The sequence below is a fragment of the Orbicella franksi genome, chromosome 14 (genome assembly GCF_964199315.1).
Source record: "Orbicella franksi chromosome 14, jaOrbFran1.1, whole genome shotgun sequence".
NCBI classification, from domain to species: Eukaryota; Metazoa; Cnidaria; class Anthozoa; order Scleractinia; family Merulinidae; genus Orbicella; species Orbicella franksi.
This window is the reverse complement of record NC_138158.1, coordinates 967,761-984,795: the sequence shown is the minus strand read 5'-3', so window position 1 is coordinate 984,795 and position 17,035 is coordinate 967,761. Positions and strand designations below refer to the sequence as shown.

Genomic DNA, 17,035 nt, shown 5'->3' with positions numbered 1-17,035 from the left:
GTATTTCCTGTCAACTGTCAAATGTCATGACCGTGAAGGCCTGGGAAGAAGCCGTACACCGCTGACTGGCTCTAAGTCGTGACTGCTTTTCAAAATGGCGGTTGACACTGAGTGACAGTGTCTGTGGCGTTTGAAGTTGGTTTGAAGCTTACAGTTGTTCTCATGTTTGCTTGCAATGGTATAAAGATTATCATCCTGTCTTGTGTCGTTTCTTTCTTTTTCAAAGTCATGTCCAAAATAAGTGTAAACGTGCACAGCCGTAAAGAGTTTTTACAGACAGTCAACGAGTATGAAACAGTTGCATGTTAGCTTGCAGACCTTACATGTATCACGTTACAGGTAAACTTTCCTTTGTAGAGCAAGCATCACAAACGCAGTATCCTAGAGAATAGTGAAGACCCCAAGAGCTCGCTGAGAGAACCATGTAATTCCTTAAGGTGAGATGATAAAATTAAAAGCTTATTATTAAGGTAGAGTAGAGTAGAGTAGAGACTTTATTGGAGAGGGTGACAGAGGGTGACATTTGACAGTAACAAAACTGATACACTAATATGACTAATTTACAATATCTAAGTAGTAAAAAAAAAAAAATTGTAAAACTGCTAGATACTAATAAATATGTATGGTACAGACAGTATTTATTTATTTATTTATTTATTTATTTATTATATTATTTTATAATTCATGCCCAATGAAATATTAGCTTAACTTGATGAGAATAAATGTTTGTAGTAACAGCTTTTGTTTCAAGATTCTAGTTTGTGGTATTCTTATTTATTGTCTTTATTTCCTCAGCACTTCAAAAACATTTCTACATTCAGGTAGTGATGTTAAAGAATTAAATTTATCTTGGAAGAACCTGCAGACTGGGAAACTTAAAGGGGCAAGCTCTTCATCAACAGGGCCAAAGGTAGAAATATTAACAATTAGAACTTTTTTTTTTGATTTTGATTTTTGATTTGATTTGTTTTTTTGACAGTTAAAATTTTTAAGGTAACCAACAGTCAGAATTTCTCTTTTTTTTTTTTAATAATAATCTTGCACAATTGTCATTCAATGTTGGAGTTGCTAGTGTCTTGTTTATTCAGCTCCAGCAGAATATACATGTAATTCTTTTAAGAAGCGAGATGATTTTCCAAACCTAAATTATAAAATATTCTTACTGAGCAATCAGAAAGAGCATGTCGTACTCTCATAACTTGTGAACACCGTTTGCACCATATTTCTTGCTATTTTCGTGAAAAGAACCAAAATTTTTCATGTATTTTATTTCTTGAGATAGATGCAGATTTAGGCTCTAAACGTCATAAATGGTTTTAAATAATGCTTAAAACCACCTACCAGACTATTTCCAAATTAATTTTGTGTAATTGATTGACCATCCAGGAATTAAGGTTCCTGTTTCCTAATGGTATAAATATTGTTTTTCAGAAACATAATGCATGGATTGCATCTTCCTTTGGTGACTTTGATGAAGGCAATGCAAAGAGAACAAAACTAGTAAACATCAAGAATTCCTTCAACACAAGTAAAATTTAACTTCTGAATCATTTCTCCCTTTTAGCATAAACGGGCATCTCTCTGATCCCCTTGCCCATATGCCATCAGTCACTGGACATTCTCCAGTGGCTTTCATGCAGGTGTGTCATGCAGGGCTCAAAATTACCGTTTGCAAACTTGCAAAATGCGAATGGTTTTGGTAATTTGCGTGACAAAAAAATATCCACTAGCGCATGTTTGCAGGTTAGAATTATCCATTTCTCCAAAACATTTCAAGGAAGCTGTTGAAGGCAAGAAAGAAAGTACGAATAAAATCTGGGGCAAATGACGGAAGATGAGAGGAGCATGTTTTATGTAAGCCAAATATAGTCAATCCAAACGAAAAGCAGCTACATGAATATTGTAATAATGTATTATTACTCGAATAATTGCCACAGGGCTTATTAAATTTTTTGTGCCTCAAATGTGGCACTTATTCGAGGAGGGCGCTTATATGAGGGCAGCGTTTATTTAAAAAGTGGATGCAACAAAGAAGTTTTTCTTTTAATTTAATGGTATATTAATTTCCTATTTGTAAGAAAATTGACAGTAACCAACAGAAGGGTCGTTTGATTGTCACCATTCATCCCTTCAGGCACTCAATTGCTTTACCTGTGGTGTCTCTCAGTGCACTCATTCCTTCAAATGTGGTATGCTAGTGGTCTTACCAGTTGCTAGTAGACAAAAATCTCACTAGCAAAACTTTGCTAGTGGAGTAAAAAATGAATTTCAAGCCCTGTCATTTCTTGGTACCTCCAAGATACATGTACATGTATCATTGATTTGTTGAGTGTTAGTAGAGATGTTGTAATCAGTTAGGATCAGTGTCTGATTTTTTTGAGATCTCAGTCTCTAAACCAACCCGGCAAGGTTATTAGGGTTGTTATCAGACACAAGCTTTACCACTATGAAGATTATAACAAGGTTCGTACAGGTCCTGGAAAACCTGGAAAGTCCTGGAATTTTACTGTGGCATTTTCCAGGACTGGAAAGTCCTGGAAAAGGGCTACTGGTCCTGGAAAGTGCTGGAAATCTGTTAAATGTAAGTAAAAAATATGAAATGTATGGCACACAGCAAGGAGAATTAAAATTGAGATCTTGGGAGTGAAAGGGTTAATGTAAATTTTAGAGTCCTGGAAAAGTCCTGTAAATTTGTTTCTGAAAAAGGGTACGAACCCTGTTATAAATGAGCACAGACTTAGGTATTTGGTAATGAGTCTGGTTATTAACTGATGTTTTATTTGTTCTAAATTAAAGATGGTCGTCAACTGGTTCCACAGAAACTTAAGAAAGATGAAGATCTCTGGCTAGACAAGTACAAACCAAAGTCAGAGGTACATGGTTCAAAGATGCCTATATTATTAAGTTAAAAACTTGATAAAATGAGTTACTTTTAACTCATTTTCATCTTCTTCAATACTGGTTTGAACAGCTTCATGCATGACCAGGCCAATGATTCTCCTGCATATAAAACTGTCTCATGTAAATTATTCTCACATATAAACCTTGCTTTTTCCAGTCTGAACTTGCGGTTCACAAGAAAAAAGTGGCTGAGGTCCGTAACTGGCTTCTGGATCACTTCTGTTCACAGGTAAACAGGTCATGTGAAATAGACTTATTATAAATAATTAATTTATCATATTTTATCAAACAGACTAACAAGCATACAGGTGTTACAACACTGCAATACGAGTATTACTGAATTGCAATTAAATAACTTGTCTTTTCTTTATAATTTGTGTTTAATTTCTATAATTCTTAGACTATACTGTATTGAGTGTATTAATAGATTAGTGACTCTAAAATCTGAGAACAAGTGCAAGATTGACCAATGAGTCTAAGCATTATAGTAGATATGTGCATGTATTCAAACCAGTTGTGCTTTTGATAATCACTGATCAATGCTTGACGTACAGTAAATTGTGCACTGATAGTCTTCAAATATATTCAGGTAGTCAGGAACCTGAAGAATTGAGGGCTCTGGGGAAAAAAAAATTGATTGAAACTGTAAAGTACATGTACTCTGTCTTATACTGTTCTGGTTTGTAAAAGTTCTTATTGTAAGAGAGTATACCTGGTGGGGTGTAAACCATCCAGGAGCATAAACTTGTCATTTGTGATTCTCTCTCAGTCGTCATCTGGAGCTGTGTTGCTCCTGACTGGTTCAGCTGGTGCAGGCAAGACTGCGACAGTTCATGTGTTGGCAAATGAGCTGGGATTTGAAGTGCAGGAGTGGATCAACCCTCTTAGTGAGACTGACGGTAAGAGCCTGGGAGGGGGACTCCCAAATAAAAGGGCAGGGCTGCTCGTCAGAAATTTTGAAAAGAACCTCTAAGAGATACCAAGGTCCTGTTTTGTGGGCGTGGCTTGAATTTTTCTCACCCCTAAGAGGTACTGATTCTAAAACAACACACTATCTCCTGTCACATTGTTTTGGCTCAATACCATAAAAGGTACTGCAAAAGCTCCTGCTGTGACCTTCTTAGGCTGAACACCCTAAGAGGTACTAAAACCATGTTTTTAACCCCTTAAAGGTACGACGAACACCCCAGTCCTTTTTATATGGGAGTACCCCCCTGGGGGTAAGAGCTACATTGTAGAAATAACAGCCAGGCAAATTAGTCATATGGGTCCCGTTGAGTGTGACTGTAAGTTCCTGTCAATTTTTGGAAGGAGCATTGTCCTAATGGTTAGTGTGTTGGACTATGAATTGAGTGGTTTGGGTTTAAGCTCTGGTGGGGGATATTGTGTTATCTTCTTGGGCGAGACATTTCACTCTCACAGTGCCTCTCTCCACTCAGGAGTATTATTGGACATCAGTGAATTGTTGGGTATCCTCAAAGTGCTGGGGAGTAACTTATGATGGCCTGGCCAAATATTCCTAGATGCTTCATGCTAAAGAAACTGCAGTTAACTGCAGCTTTGGGTCAGTTGGGTTTCAAAAGCTTTACTAATAATAATTAAAGGAGAGAGTCACTCCAAAAACCATATATTTTTTGTCAATGCTAATAAAAAACTTTGCACTAAGTTTAGGCACTCACCGAAGTTTCAGGCTCAGTGCAGGTTTTTGTTATGAAATTCGTCTCAAATGAGCCCAAAATTCAACCTTTTCCTTTAGTAATTGCTTAATATCTATTGCATATCACAGCTGATGGTGAGTATTCCAACTGGAGCAAGAGCAGTCAGTCCCAAGTTAGACAGTTTCAAGACTTTATTCTGCGTGTCAGCAAATACCCCACCCTGTCTTTATTCAATGAGAAAAGCAGTGTTGCAGTCAAGAAAATTATCTTAGTGGAGGTCAGTACAACTACATATTATGTTAACTAACTGTTTTACAGTCTGATATTGGAAACCAGAGGACTGGCTAGGAGTAATAATATTACTGAGGAAGATTGTGTTCTGTACCTACATTGTCTGTCAAGATCACCAATATTTAAAAATGGCAGCTTGTTCAATTGCAGCCGTACCAATAACTGAGCAGTCATATTAGCCAGCTTAGAATCAGGTGCTTATTAGCACTGGCAACACAACTTAACTTAACAGAATAATAATTACAAGGTAATTCTTGAAAGTACTGCTTTGTGGACCATGGGCTCCTCCTACATGTATCTGACTTGAAGGTTGTGATTTAAAGCATTTCAAGGAGCTGTCGTTGGCCATTGATCAGTGTATTATTGAGCAATGATCGTAGTGCTTAAAATTTTATTTACAGTGTATGTAGTCATTCTAATTTAATAATTGATCATTAATGTTTTTGCAGGACCTCCCAAATATATTTTTCAGAGATGCTACCAAACTTCAAGAGGTTTTGAGGTACCGGTACTAACATTCATTTGATTTTAGAAACCATGTAAGTAGAGGTTCGATTGTGTTTGATCAGTTTTCTAGATAAGTGAGGGGTCTTAGGTCAAAAACTTGGCAAGTAATACATCAAACACGACAGACTGTGTTTGACCTCATTTCCAAACCTTGAGAAAGAGGTTTGAAAACATGACTCTTAGCGGAGTATTTTTGACGAACTTCGAGGTGTTTGGAAATGTGGTCAAACACTGTCTTGAGTGTTTGATATATCTTCTCAATTGAGACTAAAACTAAGAAGAAAATGGAGAATTAAAATTGTAAAAATCCATGGTCACAATTTCCTTTGTTTGACCTTGATGAATTATTAACGAGTTTGAGAAAGTCAGGTACATGGCCTGACAAATTACCGGTAATAGAAAATTTATAATGATCTGGTGGGAGGAGTGGAAATTGACCTGTTGGAATTCCTTATTGACACCCTGCCTTGAAAAGGTATCTGGAACCCTCAGGTTTGGTTAGACAGTTCTTACAGATTTTTGTGACCTGAAATAATGTTAAACTTGAAATGTTCTGTTTTTGGTCAACAGCACCTATCAACAGAAAGGAAGAGTTCCCATTGTTTTTGTTATCTCTGACAGCCATCATGGAGACTCTAATGTTCATAAACTGCTCCCTAAAGATGTTCAGCATAAACTGCATGTTCATAACATCAGGTACATGTTACCAAATTTCTCATTGTTATCTTCTAGTCATTTACTATTTTCATTTCGTTAAAAATAAAATCCATTGTTAGTGGGATTTTATTCATTTCAAAACCTCTTGATTTTTGTATAAGTGGGAAGACATGGAGGCCTTTAAAGGCTGTTAATTCTTGTACTGGAATACGGATCGAGCAGTGCAGGTGTGAGCATTCGTTGGGTCATTGGTCAATACAGTTTACTCTCACAGTGCGTGGGGGAGTGTATTTTTACTGGGTGTATAAATAGGTTCCAGCAAATTACATGTAATTTAAATGTTGGGGGTAAGGGGGGAGGAGGTACCCTTGCAAAGGACTAGCGTAACATCATTACATCCATATGTGTTTGAAACTAGCCTAGTCTTGTCATGCTATAGAAAAAAGTTAGTTCTGGCAACTATGTTGAATGGGTGCAGACTTAAGATTAACTTGACCTCTGGACCATTCAACTATTTTGTAGTTTCTATTTCTAATTTTCTAATCAATTTATATAACTGATTATTTTTTTTAGTAAATTTTATAATAAATGTCCATGCTTGATGTACATGTACCATCCTTTTTCCTACTTTCAGCTTCAATCCTGTGGCACACACCAGCTTGGTAAAAGCTATGAACAGAATAACTTCTCTGGAAGCTCAACAGAGTCAGGTACAAAGAAGCTCAGTTTAGCAGTACCACTTTCGTTCAATATTATATTTACTTTATAAATACATTTTCTTTCAAAAGGTCTAGATAACAGCAGACATGTAAAGATTTTAAGGAAAACGACCAATTTTTTAAGTTTGAAAGACATGTTTCGACAGAACTTCTGCCATCTTCAGTTGAATGAATGATTACAAAGCAACACTAATAATAATAATAATAATAATAATAATAACTAATAATAATAATTGCTAATAATAGCGACACTAGGCCTACAATATATATATATATTTTTTACAGAATAAATCAACTTTTATGATTCCAAGTAAGGAAACAGTTGAGCTGTTGGCTCAGAATAGTGGGGGAGACATCCGGACTGCTATTAATGGCCTTCAGTTCTCTTGTTTAAAAGGTTAGTCTGCAAGAAATGAGAAATATCCTACCATCATAGCTGTGACAAATGATCCACAAAGGTTTAAATATGTTGAAATCTCACACAATTGTCTGGTAATTTCTTTCAAGATCCTTTGGATTTATTGTACTATTTAGTTTCTGTTTCAGATGTTGACTGTGGTTCTGAAATTTGTAACTTTACAGACAAATCATACACTTCAAAAAGGAAGTTTAATCTGGCAAGAAAAGATGAGAGTAAGCCTAAACGGTCAAAAGCAAGGACAACAAAAGGCGAAAAACAGATTAACTCAGTGCACGAAGGTGCCGATGCTTCACACTCTAGTCAGACATCACAGTGTCTGGTTTACAGCAAAGAGAACACAGACAATAACCTTGTGTCGGAGACAGTCACAGCCATTGGTGGAAGAGATACAGCTTTGTTTCTCTTCAGAGCCTTGGGAAAGATCCTGTACTGTAAAAGTGAGTAGTGTCTGGTGCAAACCAATTGGCCAATTTCCTGAGTTGCCTTTTGCCTCTGTTTCAAAATGAGTCTTCGTGTGAAATCATGAATATGAAAATGTGTGTGCCTTCACATTTTCTCTCATGCAAATCAAACTCATTTTCATATAAAAGATTTCCATGAGGACTCGCTTTGAAACACTGAGGCATGATGCCAACTGAAGGTAACTTAGGAATGGCTCATGTGCTGGTAATGGCTCATGGTTTGATAATTATTTCTTTTCAGGAGATCCAGGATTGTCAGATGTAGACCTGCTTCCATCTCACTTGTCACATTATGCAAGAAACCAGTTGTTTTTCTCTCCCGAGGTAGTGACCAATAAAATCAGAATTGTTTCATTTTAAGTGTGCAGACTCATATTCTGGCCAGGGTTTGGTGATTTACTGGATCAATCAGCATGTAATACAAAGGAAGAGGTTTTCTTCAAGACAAGAAGCAAAATAAATAATTATATATGACTGCAAAGAATGAGAATGAAAGTTAACCTTTATTGAACAGTTTAAGGGTAATGAAACTACAAGATTTTTAAAATCAAATTACAGACAATCAGTATAGAAAGTACTTATAAGAAGAAAGTGGAATTTAAGTTGATTTTAGGACTTGAATGGTAACGTTTGTACTTGCTTTCTCCTTGTTCTTCATGCAGGATGTGTTAGATAGAACTCACCTTTCCAGTGAAGTTTTTAATCTTTACCTTCATCAAAATTATCTGGAATTTTTTGATGATATTGATGATGTGGTAAGTTAGAGAAAATAGAAATCTTCCAAATATAATGTAATACCATTAGTATTGCCTAACTACCAGGTATGAATTATTGATATTATAGGAAAGTACAGAATTTTACAAAAGCCAGAATCAACTGGTTAACACAATAATTATAGTTATTAAATAAAATGATTTTAAAATTTATAAGTTCATCATCTATATTTATGGGCTCTCAAAGGTTGTACTTGATACATTTAGTGGTCTCTGCTTTTAGACTGTGAAAGAATTTAAAGTATCTGTTATTAATTATCATTGAACATCTTTTATAGAGAATGAAGATGGTAATTGAAATTTAATATTATTTAAACCGATTTTCAGGTGAACATCAGTGAAAACTTTAGTGATGCAGACTACATGACTAAAGAGTGGATGGTAATGTTTTGTCTGTTTATTTTGTTCAATTTAAAGATGTTTATTCTCCAAACTAATTAACCCTTTGAATGCAACCAGTGGCCATATTGGATTTTTGTGGGGCTGCTCTGGCAGCCCCATGACCACCTCTTGCCCTCACAGGACTGGCTCTCGCAGCACCATGACCACCTCTTGCAGGACCTCGAGGGTGACCTCTTCCTCTTCCTTGGCCTTCATTATTAGCTCCCACAGAATCCTCTTAACTTTTACTGTCGCTCGCATCGATTGGGTCATCTTCTTCTACAGTTTGGCTCTCTTCCTCATCGTCTGACTCTAAACTGTCTCCACTGTACTCTGAAACATCTTCACTTTCTTGATCACTCTCGTCGCTAAGATCAGAGTCCCTATCCGTGAAAATTTCTGCTAAAGCTTTGTCTACATTCATCCTACAGCTACCTTGAGCTTTTCTGACATCCTCCATTGTCTAGGAGCTACATGGTTGACGCCTACATGTTATTCTTTTTGTGTTGTATATTTTTTGAGTTACATGTACATGTATCTAGCGCAGAACTAATTTAAACATAATGTTAGTATTTTATATTTTCTTTGTCTCTCTAGTTGTTTGTTATGCATTATGTAAGTAATCTAATATAATTGTAACAACTGATCTGCCTAGACAAGACTAATGCTAAGACTAATGTTTTGTCTTGTACCAATTTCTAAATGCAATTGAAATAAATCGTGTGCAAAGTGTGTGTACATGTGCATGTGATCAACTGAATTAATTTATTTTATGTTATAATATACATAGGACCCTCCACGTGCTTTGATTGGTCACAAACCCATGTTTTATCAGAGAATAACCATAGTAAAAGCTTGTTTTATTGTTTTTCGCCACATTACCAAATGTGGCAAAAAACAAATGAGAAGCCTAAGCCATGAATTACACATTGACAAAACACTCTGGACATTTGAGAACAACTGATAATTGAAGAAAACACTTGCCTGCAGCTCTCGTGTTTTCTACATTTCCCTCATGTTCTCAAATACCCATTGTGTTTTATCACAGTGTACTACACGGCTTTAAGGCTTCTCTATTTGTCAATTAACACAGCATCAGTCTTCGATGAGGGAATACAGCTCTTGCCTGGCGGCACGTGGGCTGATATTTAATGGCAGACCGGGAGGAAATTCCAGCAGTGTGGGGAGAGGATGGAGACCACTCCATAAACCACAGTGGTTTGATGTCAACAGAAAAGTATGAATTATTTTTAAAATTACCTTATTTATTTACCTTAATTATTCAATTATTATTTTTACTTGGAAAAAGGCAATTTGTTCAGATATTACTGGAGGTGGAAAGAACATGAAATGGAACTAGAAATGAAGCATACATGTATTACTTGTAACCAAAAAAATTTCAAAGCCGTTATCATGGTCATAAAAATAGCACTACATGCACAAAAATAGGGCTTTCATCAAATATATTTATCAATTTAATTAATATGAATTCACTTTAGAAAATGTTTAATTTTACTTACAAGTAGAATCATAACTTGTAAATGGTATGTTAAGTTATTTTAATAATGGTTTAACATTGTTACCATGCAATTTAGGATATTGTTAGTTTTCCTGCTCACATTATGATGCCTGAATTCTTATTGCTTTAATTTGTAAAAGTACATGTACATGTAGCTCATCTAGTATGATTATGTGGTTATGGGGTGTTTTGTAGAAGGTCTCCCAAGATCTCATGTAAAATTAATGGCTCAATACCCTTCAAGAGAACTATAGACTAACAAACTACATGAACAAAGCCCTAGCCGGTAAACAATAACAGCTGTAACATTATGACACAAAATAGAATTACAAGCCTATGAGAGCTGCTACACCTCCAGTCACATGTGAGGACTCCTGGTAGCTGAAATGAAAGGCAATGTTTTAAGTTAAGTCAGAACTACTCAATGATACTCTTGAGTTACAATTTTTACCATGTGTTAAAGTTGTGTTGAATTATTTTCAGATGCGAGATGGTGCTTGCACTGCAAGAGACTTATTCAGAGGTATAATCTTAGTCTAGTTTAATATTTTTTCCCAAATGTACATTTTTTACTTTGTTATTATTTTTGTTTCTTGGCGGACCTGTAAACTACCTGGTGCATGCTGTAGACTCTGCTCATCAAGTCTATGGGATGCACTGTGACCATAGCTACATGTAAGTGTGTGACCAGGTAAAACTATACGTATGTCTTTGTCTATGTCTCTATCTGCAAATGTGATTGTGATTGTAACATGAAAAGCATTACCTAATCATCATGACAACAAATCAGTGGAACATAATTATTGTAATCTTTTCAGTAAACTTGCATTCATAACTTTGTGTCCTAATCTTTTTACCTCACAAGGTTGTCATTGGCCATCATTAGTCTTGCAAACAGAGATTGTCCCATATTTAGCTATTACTGATGTACCACTGAGAACACCAGGTGTGGGACTAAATATAAGAATTATTTGTCAGTTCATCATTATGAAAATGACTATTAAAGTATTAATCTCCGGTGCTAGACATGCACTGTATGTAATTCATGTATTGGCGCATATCTCAGCCAGAACTTTGTGCTGTGGCCTGTTACTTTGCACACTCTATTTTGCTAGCTACATGGGGGAGTGAGAGACGTCCAAGAGTTGATAGTTTTTTTTGACATTAATTTTTTGAGGTTTAACCTTCAGAGGTAAAATTTACTTAGTATGGTATTTACATGATTAAGAGCCGCCCCCGATTAAGCACTGCATACAGTATGTCGAGGAAAAGTGCTATAACGTACCACCCTTAAGTATGTGCCGCATTCATTTGTAATGCAGCACGCAATTAAAGCATCAATATCAATTAGACTGAATTGTTCTAGGAGGCCAAATTAATAAATAAGTACGGTACAACTCAATCTAAACCAGCCTCAAAAAATTTTTCTCATGGGCTGGGTTGTTCAGAAGCTAGTCAATGCTAACTCAGGATTAAAAGTTAACTCAACTGATTCATTAAAAACCACCATCCCTGAATTAGTGGTGCAACTATGACACAAAAATGTAAGGCTCTAGCACTCAATTGAGTGAATGTACAGTGTAAATGTTATGTTCCTTGTTATTTATTTTTAGGACAAATTTCCTTTCTTCAAGTGATGGGTAATTTCAAGAAAACAAAGTCACCATTCAGGTAAGAGTCCACAGTCAGACTGAGCCTCGTGATCAGCTTAAAAAATTATCTTTACTGCTTTCTGCAAGTTTCTTGCAGTACTAATGATGAAAATTTATTCATAACACAATTTTGCCCATACTGGTCATTTGGTAAATTCTCATGACCTGCTCAAATGTAGTATGTATACATAATATGGATCACTGAGGATTAAGAAGATTATCATAAAGAATTTATGAACCTGTTTCATTTATTTTGTAGTAATTATTGTAGTGCCAACAAGAAAAATGCAAGATGATTGTGTGCTAGCCTCCCACGCAGACACTTTTAGGGCTCGTCACGCATTCCTTCCCCATGAATGTCTGCTCAACGGACCGGTCACTTCCGTTCACTGGCAGTTAGCCTTTGTCTTGAAAGAACCAATCTGCTGTTATCTGCATGTCACTTCACAGAGTTGACACTTCAGTCGTTTACCATGTGCTTACAGTATGAATTGTTTAGGCTCATTTCTATTTAACAATTAGATTATGAGGTTGAGATTTTTATGAGGTGATAGTTGATGAGGCCCAAGGCTGAATCAACTATCGCCTCATAGAAATCGAGAGCGATTAGTAGAATTCTAACTTAAATTAATGCAAATAATGGTTTCCAAATATTTTTTGACGCATTATTGAACTTGATGCTTTAATAGAATTACACGTATTGAATTGTCCTTGGTAAATTAGCAGTTGTTTACGCGCACGCACTGGTTTTTCAATAATTGCAAGTTTTTAAAGTCAAGAACCCATTTATGTCCTTCTTTTTGTCTTCTCAGGAATATAATTATCCATTTACATCTAAACTTTCTTCCAAAACTTCAGAAAAACGATAAAAACGTTGCATTTCATGGACGACCGACAGCTACTGCATTCTAATGGCTGATAGTATACGAGTAGCTCAGCCAATCAGATTGCAGCATTTGCATTCGTATACTAATAGAATTCTACTAATTTACAAGATATGTTTTGAAGTCTCTATTAAAATAAGTATTTGCTTGTGAGGGGAAAAATATGAAATTTTCTGTGACATGTTGCTTATTTGCATTCTATATTGTTGGTATTGTGGCACTGGGCCCAACTGTTTGATTAGAACTATTTGCAAGAAAAGTGCATTTCTTCTTATCACAGATATCATATTTATCCTTGTTTGTTTTTTCTTCAGAGATGCTATAGCTTTACTTTGAGAAAGCTACAATGTATGTTTGTCTAGAGACGTTCTTACATGTATGTTTCTTCCATCAATTGGATCGAGCTTATGTCTCGCGAGCTTGATATATAGGTTTATTCCTACTTTGTCTGGTCTGGGAGCACGATTCAAATTTAGCCATTTACGTGCAAGTCTGTTGACTGTTTTGTGTGTTGTTTTTGCCATTGTTTGGGTTAGTTCAGATCGGTCCATTGAGCAGATGTTCGTGGGGAAGGAACCCGTGATGAGCCCTAAGAGTGTCTGAATGGGAAGCTAATTGAGTGCATGTTTGTCTGTTTTTTTAACCTTTGAATGTTTTCTTGAAATAAATGAGACACTGCACATGTGATCGTTTGAGACTAATTATTCCAGAAGTTAATGGTTGCAGACTTGCCTTGTGAATTTGTTTGATAACAGAATTATTTTTCTTTTTTCCACTGAATTATTGAGTTGCATAAATGTTAAGGAAAATGAAAAAAGTCTTCATCAAATGCCCTTCCTCGCAGCTTTTCTTGCTCTCCCAAGCATCAATGTATGCTAAATATCTGAAAGGTGCTTCAATTTTTTAAAGCAAGATTTTTATTCCTAGAGGGGCTGTGGATACTCTAGATGAAAAAGACTGCGGAACAGAAAGTGATGATAATGATGATGATATCCTATCTGGTTCACAACCAAAAGGGACTGGGACCCAGGGGACCACAAGATGTGTGGCTGAGGAGTGTGATTCACAAGTGACCCCTGGAGCACCTCAGGATGTGGATGAGTTAATCGAAGACTTTGATGATGAAGACTGACGGCTGTGAGGGGAAAATGACCTGCTGTGCCTTACTTCCCCACAGGGTATTGGTGTCTTTGAATTTTCCCATTTGGGACACGAGTGTTGACCATGGTAGAAGGGAGGGGTGAGTGCACTGGTCCTTTATTCAGTGCCAAATGTACATGTAGGTGTTCCCAAGCAGAACTTGTTCAATGGCTGGGACTACCTGTATGCCTCTTTCAAAAACCCCTTATTGGAGATGTCTCAAAACAGAAACTCAACAAGTTATGGTTCTAAAAATCAAATACTTGTATGAAATGGTTAAGAGCTAATGCTCAAATGGCTGTACATAATTTATGAAAATAATTGTAAAAGCAGAGTGAATAGTTACCAACAGTATATGCACATAGACAGGTATCTATTTATAGATTGTCACCATGAAGTATCTCATTAACATCTCTCTATACTGAAAAAAATGAGACTAGACTTGGTGGACAGTTTACTTTGTTTTGTAAATACTAGCAAAAAAAAATGGCAGCCTGCTCGTATGTAGTAGGTGCACACTGATTGAGTAATAATACGGAATGAGTTGGAACAGTGTGATATGCTATAGCAAAGAGCGAAGAGTTGCTTTCTTTTCCTTGTGTGTCTGCCCAGGCATGTTACACCTGCTGCGACTTGCTCTCTCTTTCTACTTGAAAGCCTGCTTCGTGGGGTACCACTGTATTGTCTCTTAAATACTTGTCAGTTTATTACATAATTTAACTAAGATAATACTTTATTTTTGTACGTTGTGTTTCACACTAGAGAAAACAAGTGTTATAAAGAGGAGACTTATTTGTACAAATAAAATGTGAAACAACAAACAGTAGTTGGCGGTTTTAAACATAAGTACATTCTTCTAATCAAAGGTGTACTGTGAGTTTTAAGATTTGGCAATCCCTAACTTTCTCCAGAAATCATCACCACACGCTGTTTGATTGGAGAAGTGTTAAAATTTGTTGTAAAATCTGTGGTGAATGTTTCTTGAGGGCAATTCCTAAGAGAACTGGTTTACTGCAATGCTCATTGACCAGGGCTCCTATCTGTTTTGCATAAACATGCCAGATTTCCTGTAATATAAAAATAAACAGAGTATTTAGATTTTAATCCCTAGTGTCATGTTTAAGAGATTTATTGGAATGGAATAGTATTACTTCTCTTCTCTGTATTACTTAGTATTGTCAAATTTGACTTCATCCTTCATAGAGAACTGCCCACAATCATGCATAGTTTATTTTTAAATATAGTAATACTCATTTGTGCTGTGATACATGTATATTCAGACCCCATCCAAGGGGGATAGAATTCTACTGGGTAGGGTTGGTATGTTTACTCCAATTAACAAATAGATTCCATGTTGCCATGTATCTGTTCAGTAATAAATAACATCAAAATGTGGTAAGAACATCAGTGACACACTGGCCTAATGGCTCTTGTGCAGCTTGTGTCATTGCCAAAAAATTGTTACTAAGGAAGAACCAATCAAAATGCAACAGTAATAAACAGATATAAAAAAAGTTTTTAATGCACGTATTTAAACAAACCCTTCTCAGTTCATTACTGATCCTAGTTTTAAATAAAAGTTAAAAACCCAACCCAATCAGGTATGCCAGCTTTCAAGGAAGATGAAATATCACTGAAAATTAATAGGTGCAGTTTCTGTCTGTGAAGGTACTTTGTTTTTTCTTTCTCATGATGAACTTACCTCATCACTTCCCATGAGTGTTCTAGTACTGAACGTGTGTTCGCCACTTGAAGATGAGTCTTCCGTTGCAGAGCTTGACATTTTGTTTACACTGACCTGTGAATATTTTAAACATCCATAATTTATATACAGAATGAGTTTGGATATTAAATAAAAAATATAAAAAAAATGTAAATGTAAATAATTGAAAATTTCCAAGAGAGGGAGAGAGAGAGTATTATGAAGACATAATTGATCATCACAGTTATACACACAACTTAAGCAGTTGTGAAATTAAAGCCTGAAAAAAATTCAGGCCTGAACGGGATTCAAACCCATGACCTCTGCAATACCGGTGCAGTGCTCTACCAACTGAGCTATCAGGCCAACTGGGAGCTGGCCACTTTGTGAGTTTGTAATATACCTGATAGCTCAGCACAATTGCTTAAGTTGTGTGTATAACTGCGATGATCAATTATGTCTTCATATCATTCTCCGCAGTTTAAATATATGAACTTTCATATATTTACTTGTATTCTTCACCATCTAAGGGTGTATTACGAACTTGCAAAGTGGCCAGCTCCCAGTTGGCCTGATAGCTCAGTTGGTAGAGCACTGCACTAGTATCGAAGAGGTCATGGGTTCGAATCCAACATTACAAATTTTATGAACAAAAACATTACATGTGCTTGGTAATGGAAAACCTTTTCTTCCTTCTGTATGCACAAGACTGCTCCTGGGTGTGGTATTGGCCAGGGTGTAAATCTTTGGGTAGGGGTGTGCTGCCCATGATCAGCTTGATTTTGAAATCCTATTCTAGACTAGGCACCCAAAACCGCCACCCTATCACAGACTTCATGTAGCTATTGTCTATGACGACACTATCAGTGCAACACATGCTAACTAAACCAATATATAAGCTTACAAAGTCACTTAAATTTCCATTATTAATAGAACTCGAACCCTATTCTGAATTTAGGAACCAAATGAAGATTGCTGTTGTTGTTTTAGACTATATGTTTCATAAACTGGCCAATTTTCCGGTTAATTCACATTACTATCGATCTGACAAAATTTAAAGCTTACCAAAGTTCCAATTTTCTCAAACTGGGAGACGATCACGAACATTCTGTCGTGATAAGCGGAACATAGCACCTCCGTGTGGATTCCATCTATGATAGCCGCAGCCTACAAATTTAATTAGTTTTCTGTAGCATTTTCATAACTTGACTCGCAAGAAATTGAAAATAGTAGCCTGATACTTACTTGACGTGTTTGAATAAAGTGAGCGGCCATTTTAAAACCTGCGAGAGTCTGGTGCCGCGATACACGCCTCCGCGTCACGCTAACCTACAAACCGTGACACAGGAATATGTTTATATCCTGCTGC

At 36.3% G+C, this 17,035-nt stretch overlaps 2 protein-coding genes and 1 non-coding gene across 3 annotated transcripts; 1 reads left to right on the top strand and 2 right to left on the bottom strand.

Annotated features, from left to right (window-relative positions):
* The first annotated feature begins 78 nt into the window (after window positions 1–78).
* On the top strand, window positions 79–14,762 carry LOC145467923 (cell cycle checkpoint protein RAD17-like). Its single transcript, XM_081451558.1, has 21 exons — window positions 79–178; window positions 358–437; window positions 796–910; window positions 1,432–1,528; window positions 2,797–2,873; window positions 3,059–3,130; window positions 3,671–3,800; window positions 4,688–4,836; window positions 5,300–5,352; window positions 5,928–6,053; window positions 6,649–6,724; window positions 7,019–7,130; window positions 7,316–7,591; window positions 7,857–7,939; window positions 8,278–8,370; window positions 8,716–8,769; window positions 9,863–10,006; window positions 10,772–10,811; window positions 11,154–11,234; window positions 11,902–11,959; window positions 13,752–14,762. The coding sequence occupies exons 1-21, from the start codon at window positions 176–178 to the stop codon at window positions 13,954–13,956; spliced, it is 2,124 nt and encodes a 707-aa protein (XP_081307684.1). The 5' UTR covers window positions 79–175; the 3' UTR covers window positions 13,957–14,762.
* A 104-nt stretch (window positions 14,763–14,866) lies between these two features.
* LOC145468024 (proteasome assembly chaperone 3-like) lies at window positions 14,867–17,030 on the bottom strand. The gene is made up of 4 exons (XM_081451690.1): window positions 16,912–17,030; window positions 16,732–16,833; window positions 15,667–15,762; window positions 14,867–15,031 (listed from the first exon to the last, which is right to left on the bottom strand). The coding sequence occupies exons 1-4, from the start codon at window positions 16,939–16,941 to the stop codon at window positions 14,882–14,884; spliced, it is 378 nt and encodes a 125-aa protein (XP_081307816.1). The 5' UTR covers window positions 16,942–17,030; the 3' UTR covers window positions 14,867–14,881.
* Trnat-ggu (transfer RNA threonine (anticodon GGU)) lies at window positions 15,960–16,032 on the bottom strand. Its single transcript has one exon. It is a non-coding gene; the product is annotated as a tRNA-Thr (tRNA).
* Window positions 17,031–17,035: the final 5 nt, after the last annotated feature.